Source organism: Pyrus communis, chromosome 11 (genome assembly GCF_963583255.1).
Source record: "Pyrus communis chromosome 11, drPyrComm1.1, whole genome shotgun sequence".
Lineage (NCBI taxonomy): Eukaryota > Viridiplantae > Streptophyta > Magnoliopsida > Rosales > Rosaceae > Pyrus > Pyrus communis.
Window position 1 is genome coordinate 14,367,075 of NC_084813.1, and position 11,288 is coordinate 14,378,362.

Below are 11,288 nucleotides of genomic sequence, written 5' to 3' on the forward strand. Positions count from 1 at the left end.
GTAACCAACTATAACGGTGAATGAGGTTGGGTAATGATGGGCCTCAGGTGGACCAACAAAGTTGCGTGTAATATCGCATGGCCCCAGGCATATACCGAAAAATTGGTTCACATAACCAAAGTCTGAGCTATCGTTTGAAGGCGTTTTATGAAAACTTCTGCCAGGCTGTTTTAGGTGTGAACATGGGGTACAAGATGTTCAACTTCAATCCCAACAGAAATGCAATAATCGTCAAAGCTCTATGACGTAAACTCTCCAACATTATCCATTCGAATCGACTTAATCGGATAATCAGGGTGGTGAACCCTAAGCTTAGTAATTTTATGCTAGGAGTTTCGCAAATACAGCATTGCGTGTGGACAATAAGCAGACGTGTGATCATCGCGTTAATGCATCAACCAACATCATGAAGTATCTAAATGGTCCACATGTTGGTTGGATAGGTCCATAATTTGTAAGTGAGGGTTGAATGTTCAACTTCCCCAGCAAACATGCTTTGCAAAGCGGATGGTCGGGATAAGATTTTAAGTGATGCCTATGTGATGCTTTGAGGATACAGCGCATCATATCTCGTCTGGGGTGTCCCATTCGATCAAGCCAAAGCTGCAAAGTGGTCTGGAACTCAATCATAGGGCCGACCACATGATAGGTCTCAATGGCAGGAATGGTTGTTATGTACAACCCACTCGGGAGATGTTACAGCTTCTCGTGAATATGCTTCTGGCCATATTCATAAGAAGTGATACAAAGAAATTCAGAACCATTCTCTTCAGTGGTTTTAACATGATATTGATTATCTCGAATATCTCTAAAACTCAGCAGCGTTCTTCCGGAACGTGGAGAGTAGAGTACCTCTTTAATGGTTAATTCAGTACCATTGGACAGCATTATAGGGCCTTTCCTTATACTTCTATCAGGTTGGATGGCCCTTAGAGGGTAAAGCCCAATAGCATTGGGCTTGGGTGTCGTGAATGAGGCAAATCCCTAAAGGAACATATGGGCCTTAGGTGGCTATAGAGCAGCCCAAACATGGCTGCAGGCCAAGGGCCCAGAGTCTGAGAAGCCTAGCAACAAGGCTACTGGCGATGTGGGCCAAAACCAGTGCACGGGGCAAGCCCAACCTAAGACTAGCTTGTAGGTGGTGCAAGGAAGCCCAACCGAAACTGGGTTTTGGGTCGTTGGGCCGTAGGGACAAGCCTAACCGCATAGGCTGGCTTATGGAATCACGGGTTGTGGCAAAGGCAAAGCCCAACAAGCTTTTGGCATGTTGGCATCACTGTTCTAAAAATCTCTGCCTAACACCACCTAGGTGTTAGGTGGTTGGCCACCGCCCTGATTAATGCCTAGGCATTTGAAAATTAAGAAATGAAGACTAGATTTGCTGAGGCGCCGGCCTAGACCGCCTAAGCATCCGCCTAGCCTACCCAGACCCACTTAGTTTGTGACTTACTTGGATAGAAAATAGATAACTTTTATTTTGCATTTTATTTTTTTTCAGTAAATTGTAAGAGACTTGTTGAAAAACTTAAATGAACACACATTATATGCTTGTTCCCCATGTTTTCATTATATTCCAATACTTCATAATATATATATATATATATGTCATTCTATTTTATACTTTATGATGTAATTACATATATTTTACGTAGAAAATCACTTATTTACACGAAATATAATAGATTTATTTAAATCCACTTAGTCCGCCTAGGTGCCCGTCTAGCCGCCTAGGCGCTCAGCTCCAGCCCGCCGCCCCACTAGTGCCTAACGCCTTTTAGAACCTTGACTGGTGCAGGTTGAGGCTTTAGGCCTAATCAAGGACAAGCCCAGCATAGCTTCGGGCTATGCTGGAGTGGGCTTGGGTGTGGACTGGGGCTTCAGGGCCATGTGTAATTCAACCCAGACCAAAGCCTGGTTGTGGGATAATGACAGCAAGCCCAAAAGGCTGCTGTGCTTGGTCCAAAGTGTCGAAAACGACACTGTTCTCCACGTGGCTGGGTTGCAAGCCAACCCGGTGGTCTGGTGATGGTGCCATGGTGGTGCGGTAGTAATGTCGCATAAATCCCAATTTGCACTTTTTTTTGTTTTTTTTGAAATTCTAGAGTTAAAAACCTAATTGCTTCTAAATTAATTTCGATACTTTGACTCACAAATTCCACATAGCATAATTGCGTATTGCATGAACAAGTATATATATTGACAAAATATATGAACATATATACAATATATATAATTGAAAGGAAAATATAAATATAAGGGGTTCATGCATCATGGGAAATGTTTTCATGTTTCAAGGTTTTTTCAAATAACTTAATTTATTTTAGAAGAACCTGATTGGCAGAAAATAATTGAAAGCCTTTGATTTTGTAGAAGAAAACCTCCTCCACGATCCTTTAGTTCCTTAGTTTCTAGTAAGAGCATGCTGATAACATGTCGTAGGTCTATTTGACTGAACTGTATTTAGAATAGAAAGGGAGAGAGGCCAGCGGCAACAGAGAGATAAAAAAGATGTAATTCTGAGGTGTGTGTTGTATTACCCCATTGTGCCTTTATTTATAGTAGTAGGGACGGTTAAATCCTTACCCTATTAGGATTACAACTCTAATACTAAAGGGAATATACAAGATACTCTTAGATACACTAGAATTTACACAATCACATTCCTAATCCAATAGGACTGCAACACATATGAAATTATAAAATTGTCTCTTAAAAAATATAAACAAATATGTAAATGAAAACTAGTAAGGTCTGCAAATTCAAATGGAAACAACAGAGGTATCCAAATAAAAAAGAATTCGACAACGACAAATTCAAAAATATGATGGACAAATTCAAATGACCCACACACAAATTATTCTTCTACTTTTTCAATGGAAACATAATCTTCTACCTCTTCTGTAGAACCGTCATCTTCCACCTCTTCAATGAAAAAGTCATCTTCTAAGTCCAATTGTATTTTTTTTACTTTCTCTAAATGAAAAGAGATGAAAATATGAGTTAGGGTTTACGGTAGACATATCGTCTCTCACGCCAACCATATTTCTTTTAAAATTAAGCCAAACAAGATAATTAATGTCCTTATTAGTCTTTTTGCAAATGGACTAATTTGTAATTAGAAAATTCATTAAAAGGTAGGAAGGAAGATAAAACATTAAGGTGAGAATAACATCACACAATTAAGCATGCACAAGCATTTTCTTTTCTTACAGGCTGTAATATTTTGGGGCTTTCAACCCGGTCGAAAGAAAAGAGTGTCCCGCACAACAATAGGCCTATCTTCAAATGAACAATATAAAGAGAAATTACAATCCTTCCTCAAAGAAAATGTCTTGAATCAAGTCCGAAGGCTCCTCGAACCACACCAAATCCTGAAAGCCAGCAATCCCCATTCGAGCAGGTCGGTGCGCTGCCAAGTTGGCTTCCCTCAGGACATGGCTACACACCGCATTCGGCAATTCCGTAAGAAAATATCTCAAATCATTTATAACAGAACCACACACCTAGAATCACCTTCAAAATTAACCTTCAGATCGCTCGAAGAACAACTCTTAACGAGCTCCACCGCACAACGGGCTGCAATCAGCTCCGAGTGAAGAGCAGACACCGGTCTCTCAATGGGACCAGCAATGGCAGCCAAAAATTTACCAGTGTGCTCCCTAACCACGACACCATAACCACCCCACCCCAAGGACCACTAAGACTCCACACCCCATTGAAGTTACATTTTATCCACCCCTCCTCAGGTTTCCTCCATTTCTGAATCTCCCTGTTAGTCTTCCGGGTCTCGGGCTTACGCCATTTATGATACTCATGCATCCATCTCTTAGCATGCACATGCGATTTTCTTTTCTCAAGTGGTTAAACCAAAAAGGAAAGTTTGATTTGAAGCACCCACCATGTCTCATGCAGGAGCGGAGCTAGTGGGGAAGGCTATAATTAACTTTCAAAATATTCAACAAAATGTATATATGGAAAAACACTATTATTAATATTTTTTATGTTGTAAGCTGCAACCTATTTTTCATATTGAATAACTTATTTATTACAATTTGCAAAGGGATAAGTATAAATGGGGCAAATTAGAAAGAAGTCAAAGTTTATTAACCACCCGGAATTTAATGGGGGCCGATTAGCTTAAAACGGGGCAAATTTCGGTCAAAATTTGCATGACATTGTATTGCGTTGGTAGAAGATTAGGACGCGGGCCCCGCCCCGCGATGTGGCTCTGCCATAGGTCACATGTTATCTATATTAACTAGTTTTTTATAAGTGCGCATAACAATGACTAATTAATAAATTCACATGTTTTGTGAGAATTGGTACATTTACTTAGTTCATATATTATTTAACGGTTATATATCATCACTAGTGCTGCAGATACATCGAAGACGTACAAAACACTGATGGATCATGGTACATGTTCCTTGTCTGAAACATTTTTGTTTCCCTTGTGTTAGAGGAATAAATCTAAAAAAAGCAATCGGATTAATTCACAGGTATGGAAACTGGGGAATCTGCTTCATGTATCGAACTTGGTTTGCAATTAAAGGGTTAAACCCTGCTCCTATTCACCGATCTGCAAAGCTGTTGATCAATTGTCAATTGGAAAATGGTGAATTCCCTCAGCAGGTAGCAGTCTTGAATACCATATATTCTGCAACAGGGGAATATAAAAGGGATAGCCCTTAGTTAATAAGTACTAGCAAGTAGTAGCCGCGGGTCACTCATCCTTTCCGTTTTTTTCCTCATGGCAGGAAGTGGTAGGAGCTTTCTCGAGGAATATCACATTGCACTACGCGGCATTCATGAGTACTTTTCCAATTTGGGCTCTTGCAGAATACTGCAGTATGTTACAAAAATAGAAGTAGAGGTTGACAAAAGGCTAAGCAGTAAGCACACCGTTAAATAGAAGGTTATGTTTCTTCTTCTTTTCTTTAGTTTAGATACCAGATTCCGAATTTGCTATTGCATAACAAAGAACGCTTTATTGTATCTGACATGGACTTCCTTCCTTGACATTCAATTACCAAAGTAGAATAAACCCTTCAGGTTCTGTAAGAGTAAAAAGCCGGCATCGAATGAAGATTCATATGGTGTGAACTGGAATTTGGTTATATATTTAATCACTGCCCATTTCTTAGGGCATTTCAATGGGGAGTGAATCAAGTTGGAGAGCAGAAAGTACTAAAATGTAACAGATTTTCAAGGAAACCTCATATTCATTTAGTTTGTATGAGATATGACATTTCGCAATGCATGATACATGTGTGTTTAAGTAAAATATATATATATATATATATATATATATATATATATATATATATATATATTTGCATAGATTTCATTCTTCAACGGTTACAAGTTCATCAACTCTACAGACATAAAAGACGAAAGGAAAAAAAATTGACACAACAAGAACTAGGTTTTATTGGTTCTGGTTGCATTGGCAAGTCTAATGAATTTCCTTTAGCTTGTGATCCAACGCTCAAGCAATCTTTTTTATAGGCAACGAAACCAGCGTGCGGTATTCTCCAAGAGCCCACAATGGGAAGATGTTTCTGTATGCTGCATAGTGCAACATAGCATTCCTCATAAAAACTCCCATCAGTTCCTGTTGTGGGAAATCGCCATCATCCAATTGACCGTTCATTAACAGTGCAGCAGCACGGTGAATAGGAGTTGGATCTCTCTCAGCCTATAACAAAAAAAAAAAGAAAAATCATTTAGAAATTTATGTCTGGAGGAAATTGTAAAACATAACACCTCTGAAATGTTTAAATCATATACTAACCTGTCGACCGTGAATCAGACCCATTAATCCGAGTGCAGTTTGGACCAAATTTGTGCTATCTTGAGCTGTATATTTCTGAGGACATAGAACAAGTAAAATATTAGGATTATGCTTTCTTTGAGGTCAAAAAGGTTACATTTTCGTTACTAATGAACTTGATTGGTACCTTGTTTGTGCATGAGGTGTAGTGCTCTCCCCAGCCACCATCTGCCCTTTGTGTTTTGAGCAAAAAGTCAACACCTTTGCGCACTGCCTCGCAGTTGTTGTATGTCCTACCAGCGGCCTCCAGCCCTTTGATTGCGAACCATGTACCATACACGAAGCAGATTCCCCAGTTTCCATACCATGAGCCATCAGGGTACTGTATGTCTTCAATGTAGTCTGCTGCCTTCGTGATGAAATTGTTGATCTCCTTCCTTCTATGGCCAGGGTACAACTTCCTAAACAAAGTTAAGGCCTGGATCGAAGATGAAGTGCATTCGATGTACTCGTACTCAATGACAAGGTCCTCAAGAAACTCCACAGGGTTGAGCCACTGAAGAGGGAAAACAATATAGTATATGCAAGTTATGAGACATAGTGAAATGACGAAATCTTTTAAATTCTTCGAAAAAAAGTAATAAGATTTTCAATTTTTATTACCTCCAACCATTTTGGTGCTCCTGTTGGTTCCCAGGCTGATACACCACCATTTGGACTCTGAAGAGTCAAGATGACATTGACAGCATCATACATACACTCAGCTTCCATTGGCTCACCAACAAGTTCTGGGGACATATTTGCGAAAATGCAGCAACACTGAAACAAAACATGTTACAAGTTAGCAACATTTTCGTCATAGATGAGAGGCACAACCTTCAACTTGAGTTAAGTGTACGAGTAAAATCACTCACCCTCAGTGCTTCTGCGGTACAATCCGACACTTGCCATCCATGGTCTCGGTCAGAGAATGTCCACGCGCCCTTAGAAACGTGACGGAAATGAGCTAGGTAGTCCCCAGAAGTATTCACCCTCACCTACAATGTTACATATAGGATGTGTACTTTTAGGTCAACTGAAAATCTCAACGCATTTGAGTATGTCAAAGACAGTTTCCATGACTTGAATATGTACCTGAGATATCTTGAGAAATTCGTGTGCTTTCTTAAGGGTAGGTGCCATTTCCGTATTTAGATTACCAGCAAGCAAAGCTTGAATCACAAGAGCACAATCCCATGACTGGCTTCCAAAACTCTGCATCTTGATTCCATCCTCTCCGAGCCAGATATAATCGGTAACTCTAGGAATATGCTTCTTGAAAGCTTCTCCACTAGGATCCTCGGCCCAACAAGCAAGCATCATTAATGGCTTTTCCACACATCCGATTGTAATGTAGCGACTGTTCTCATCTTCATAATGAATTTGGTCAATTGTGAATTGAATGGCATTGTCTCTGATCTTCTTGAAAGGCCAGCGTTTTAGGAGAGGCTCAACGATATTGTAAAAACTGTCCCACATAAAACGTTGTACACGACCATGGGGATAGTAGTTATCGTCCTGAATTAGTCAACAATGCAAAGAACATTTAGTTTATGCATGTGAACAAATTTCTTCAAGAGCATAATAAAGTTGAACAATAGCGAGAACTATGCAAGGACAAAGAGGTAAACTCACCGGTGCACACCAATGGCGCACTTTAGGCCAGTTGATTTCGCTGTAAGGTTCACAGTAAATTTCTTGTCTCAATTCCTCAACCAGAGGAGTGATCGGGCCAACAAATCTTGTGGCATAAAAGTAAGACATAGGTAGGTAAGTCAACCTACAGTAGCAGAACATTTTTGCTGCAGATATGAAGTAGTACCAGTTAGAAAGACATGTAACTATTTTGAGTAACAAAAAACTAGGGTGTGGAAGAAAATTGTGCTTACATGGATGAAAAGGAAGCAGTGTAGACCCAGTCCAGAATTCCGGGGGCATTGGGTTGCTGCCTTCCCAGTCATACACACCAAGAATCTGCAATACAAATCAAGTTAAACCATTTGAACAATATAATGATCTCTTAAGATACATTCCTTAAGTGTGCATCTTTTTGCAGTATGAAATACTACTTTTATTTAAATCAACAAGTATGTTATACGTACCGCCATCCAAGTTTTTCCCCATGATGCAGAATAGTAAGCACCACCACGATCAAGAATCCACTTTCGTGCCCTTGCGCATGCATTGTCACGCCCACCATCAGGGCCCTCTCCGAGAATACGCATCATACAGTAGTTAAGGCATGTTGTAAACATCATACTAGGGCCTGATATGTGCAGTCCCCACCCACCATCTTCATTCTGATGGTTGTATGTGTAACGCAAGATTTCCTTCTTGTGCTCAGCTGAGAAAATAACATTGAGATACCCTGGAATGTATGCAGCCATGACCTGTAATTTTTTGGCATTGGAGAAAAAAGAAAGTAACAATTAGTCAGCTATCATATACAAGTGCACCACAAACCCAATTTTTTTACTGTCACTTGCAGCGTGTCAATTTTTTATGATATGGTAAATAAGGAGCAAATTACTCACCAAGGGAGGGAAGTAAAAGTTTGGGCCAGCATTTTCAGCAGGCCAATGTCCATGGGGTGATTGCAAGGCATTCCAAAAGGTAGCAGCCCTCCTGAAGGCAGCTGTGGCTTGATCATATGTAATTTCCTCACCTTCCCCAATTCTTACTGGAGGAATTTCTTGTTTGAAGTTTTTCTCTCTTAAAATCTGCAATTGGTCATGGTAAAAAATATATATATTAGTAAAATAAAATTAGTATTTATTTTTAAACATTGCATTAATTTGTACCCAATTAAAAAAATAAATTGTTTATCTGATATGTCATCATACAAATACATGGAGAAGTCATAGGGGAAGAATTGCCATCCTGATATCCTTCCCCCTTTCCCTTTCCCCTTCACTCACCTAATAATACAAGTCCATATCTGTCTTATCATATATGAAAATTGATTATTAATTTCTCTGAATTAATGCAATATAAAATATCATTAAGCTAAATTTTTAATAGAATTATAATATGCTTACAATAAAGAGATCCTATTTGGATCTTGTCCACCAATACCACCGGATCAAGTGATCCGGATCTTTGAAATTTCATCCAACGGCTCATCTGTTTTGACCCCTTAAAAGCTATAATAATTTTTCGTTGTTTGATGAAATTTCAAAGGTCTCAGTTACTTAATTCGATGATCTTGGTGAAAGAGATAAAGAATCGAATCTCTTTCTATGCTTACCTACCCACCAACTCAAATGTTGTCCTCTTCTAAATTTTAAATTTTATATGAAAGCCCACTTCTATTTAAAATTAGAAAATAAAAGAAAAAAAATCGTAAGCATGAGTGTACCTATATAAAAGTCCAATTAGTTCAAGGGAAAGTTCCAACTAGGGGCCAACTTTGTTGACCAATAAAAGGAGGGCTTGGGAGAAAAAATGAAAAAGACATTAAGGAGTTTAAATTTTTAGATAAAATTTATAAACTAAGTTATGTGTCATTAATAGAAATAAACATATTTATCAAAACTTAAGTAATAAATCAAACATCTTCCACATTATTTAATTTATAAAATTTTATATACATATATAATATCTAGCATTACGGGTAATAAACAATGCTAGACCTACCCAATGAAAACAAAAACAATGCTACACCAACCCACAAACTAACGAGGCATGCATCTCACACGGAGTTTCCTTTTCTTTGGCCGGCCACCACTCACAGTCTCACACATAAACAGTTGGGAGTTTCCAAGTTCACAAAAGTTGACCAATGTTTATTATTAAATTTTTTTGGTGGAATAATTTGCAAACGAAATTTTTTGTTACCACTTATATATGTCATATGCTTCAATTATTACATAACAAATAGCACAACTTAGTGAAATACATAAAATCAATAACATTATTGATCAGTTCTTAAACAGTTATGAACTCATTGTTTAAAATCGATAACAAACACTGCACTTTATTAATAAGTAGCTATAACTCATTTATTAGAAACATTTAATATTACCTGAAAACGCCATAGGAGGTCACTGCTAGGCGTGACCTTGAAGCGGTTTTGATAGAAATGCTCACGAGAAGCTTCAACTTCTGCTCGCTCCTCCTCGGTACCTGCATCTGGGTCGAACTCCCATGTCTGCCTTCCATGGAAGTTGTTTGTGCTGAACAACAAGGGGTCGTTTGCACCTTCTCCAAACTTAATCCTCCACATCTTCTTTGATCACTTAATACAAATACATAACGAAATTAATTAGTAAGGGATTGAATATGGATCCAAGCAATTAGTTCTATGTAATTAAAATATATTCAAGTAGGTTTTTATTTTTCCGAAAGGAAAGAAAAAAGCTGGTTGAATATGATTGAAAAATATTTATCTAGAGGCTAATGAAATGTTGATCCATCTATGAGGGAGCTCCTGTTAGGGTTTGTAGCTCTATTGATTGTGAATATTTACCCCAAATGTCAGAGTTCGAACTATCTTTCCGTTTTAACCTTTTTGTGGAAAAAGGAAAAGGGAAAAATAATGATAAAAGAGGTTTAATTGAAAAGATTGATTGAGTTCTACAACTCACTGAAAGCTCTTCTTGATCATACTTAACTCAACCTCAATCATCCATTTGAACTCTTGCTACCCAAAATCTCTATGTAATGACCGCGAGAGAGAGAGAGAGAGAGAGAGAGAGAGAGAGAGAGAGAGGATGATGATGGTGATGAACTAATTGTAATCTTTAGGATATATATTTTTTGCAGTGCGAACTGCAGATAAACAGTACTGAAAAAGCTCTGACCCTTGAGCTTGAGGACTCACCGATTGCAAAAACTGGCTCCGATGATGAGGAAGGAAGGGAAAGAGTTTGCTTGAGTTGCTTGGCACAAACGCTATGTCTCTGTGTGATGATTGATGCACGGGAATCCCCACTTTATACGGTCACATACCCTACAGAGGCCGACATAAAAAATAGCCATCATCCCCATTTTTAGCAATATTTAATCACCTCTCTTGTGCGTGTTGCATGTGTTGTGTGAGTTTGCGTGTAACCAGAGAAATTAAAAGGTTTACCGCTTTTGGTCAACTTTGGTGTTTTTAACATGAATAATACTATTCTTACCATATTTTGTATCATAATTGTATATCATCTTAAGTGGTATCTGATGTGGATAGCCACATCATCTAAATTAATTAACATTTAACTTTAAAATGTAAATCAATAATTAATAAAAAAATTATTAATTAAATAATGATTGTGATATACGAGGGTTTTCTTCTGCCACCTAAAATTATTTAAGTGTTTTAATTAATAAAAAGATTGAAATTAAATGATGTAACATGTCCAACTTATCTGTGATATAAAATTATGATAAGAATAACATCACTATTTCTGAATTTCTAAGGCTCTTTTTTATTTGCTAATGTTTTTTTTCTCACAATTTCAAGTATAGATCGGTACTATATTGTCATATC

General features: G+C 38.1%; 1 protein-coding gene across 3 annotated transcripts; it reads right to left on the bottom strand.

The window, feature by feature from the left end:
• Positions 1 to 5,288: 5,288 nt before the first annotated feature.
• LOC137707897 (beta-amyrin synthase-like) lies at positions 5,289 to 10,774 on the bottom strand. Of its 3 annotated transcripts, none has more exons than XM_068446834.1 (12): positions 10,635 to 10,774; positions 9,837 to 10,049; positions 8,347 to 8,532; positions 7,915 to 8,202; positions 7,702 to 7,786; positions 7,448 to 7,614; positions 6,908 to 7,330; positions 6,688 to 6,810; positions 6,437 to 6,592; positions 5,961 to 6,329; positions 5,795 to 5,869; positions 5,289 to 5,698 (listed from the first exon to the last, which is right to left on the bottom strand). In XM_068446834.1, the coding sequence occupies exons 2-12, from the start codon at positions 10,035 to 10,037 to the stop codon at positions 5,489 to 5,491; spliced, it is 2,283 nt and encodes a 760-aa protein (XP_068302935.1). In that variant the 5' UTR covers positions 10,038 to 10,049; positions 10,635 to 10,774; the 3' UTR covers positions 5,289 to 5,488. The 3 variants fall into 3 exon arrangements, with proteins under 3 accessions (XP_068302935.1, XP_068302937.1, XP_068302936.1); XM_068446836.1 differs by having other exon boundaries at positions 9,837 to 10,040; positions 10,635 to 10,758; XM_068446835.1 differs by lacking the exon at positions 10,635 to 10,774 and adding an exon at positions 10,399 to 10,556.
• Positions 10,775 to 11,288: the final 514 nt, after the last annotated feature.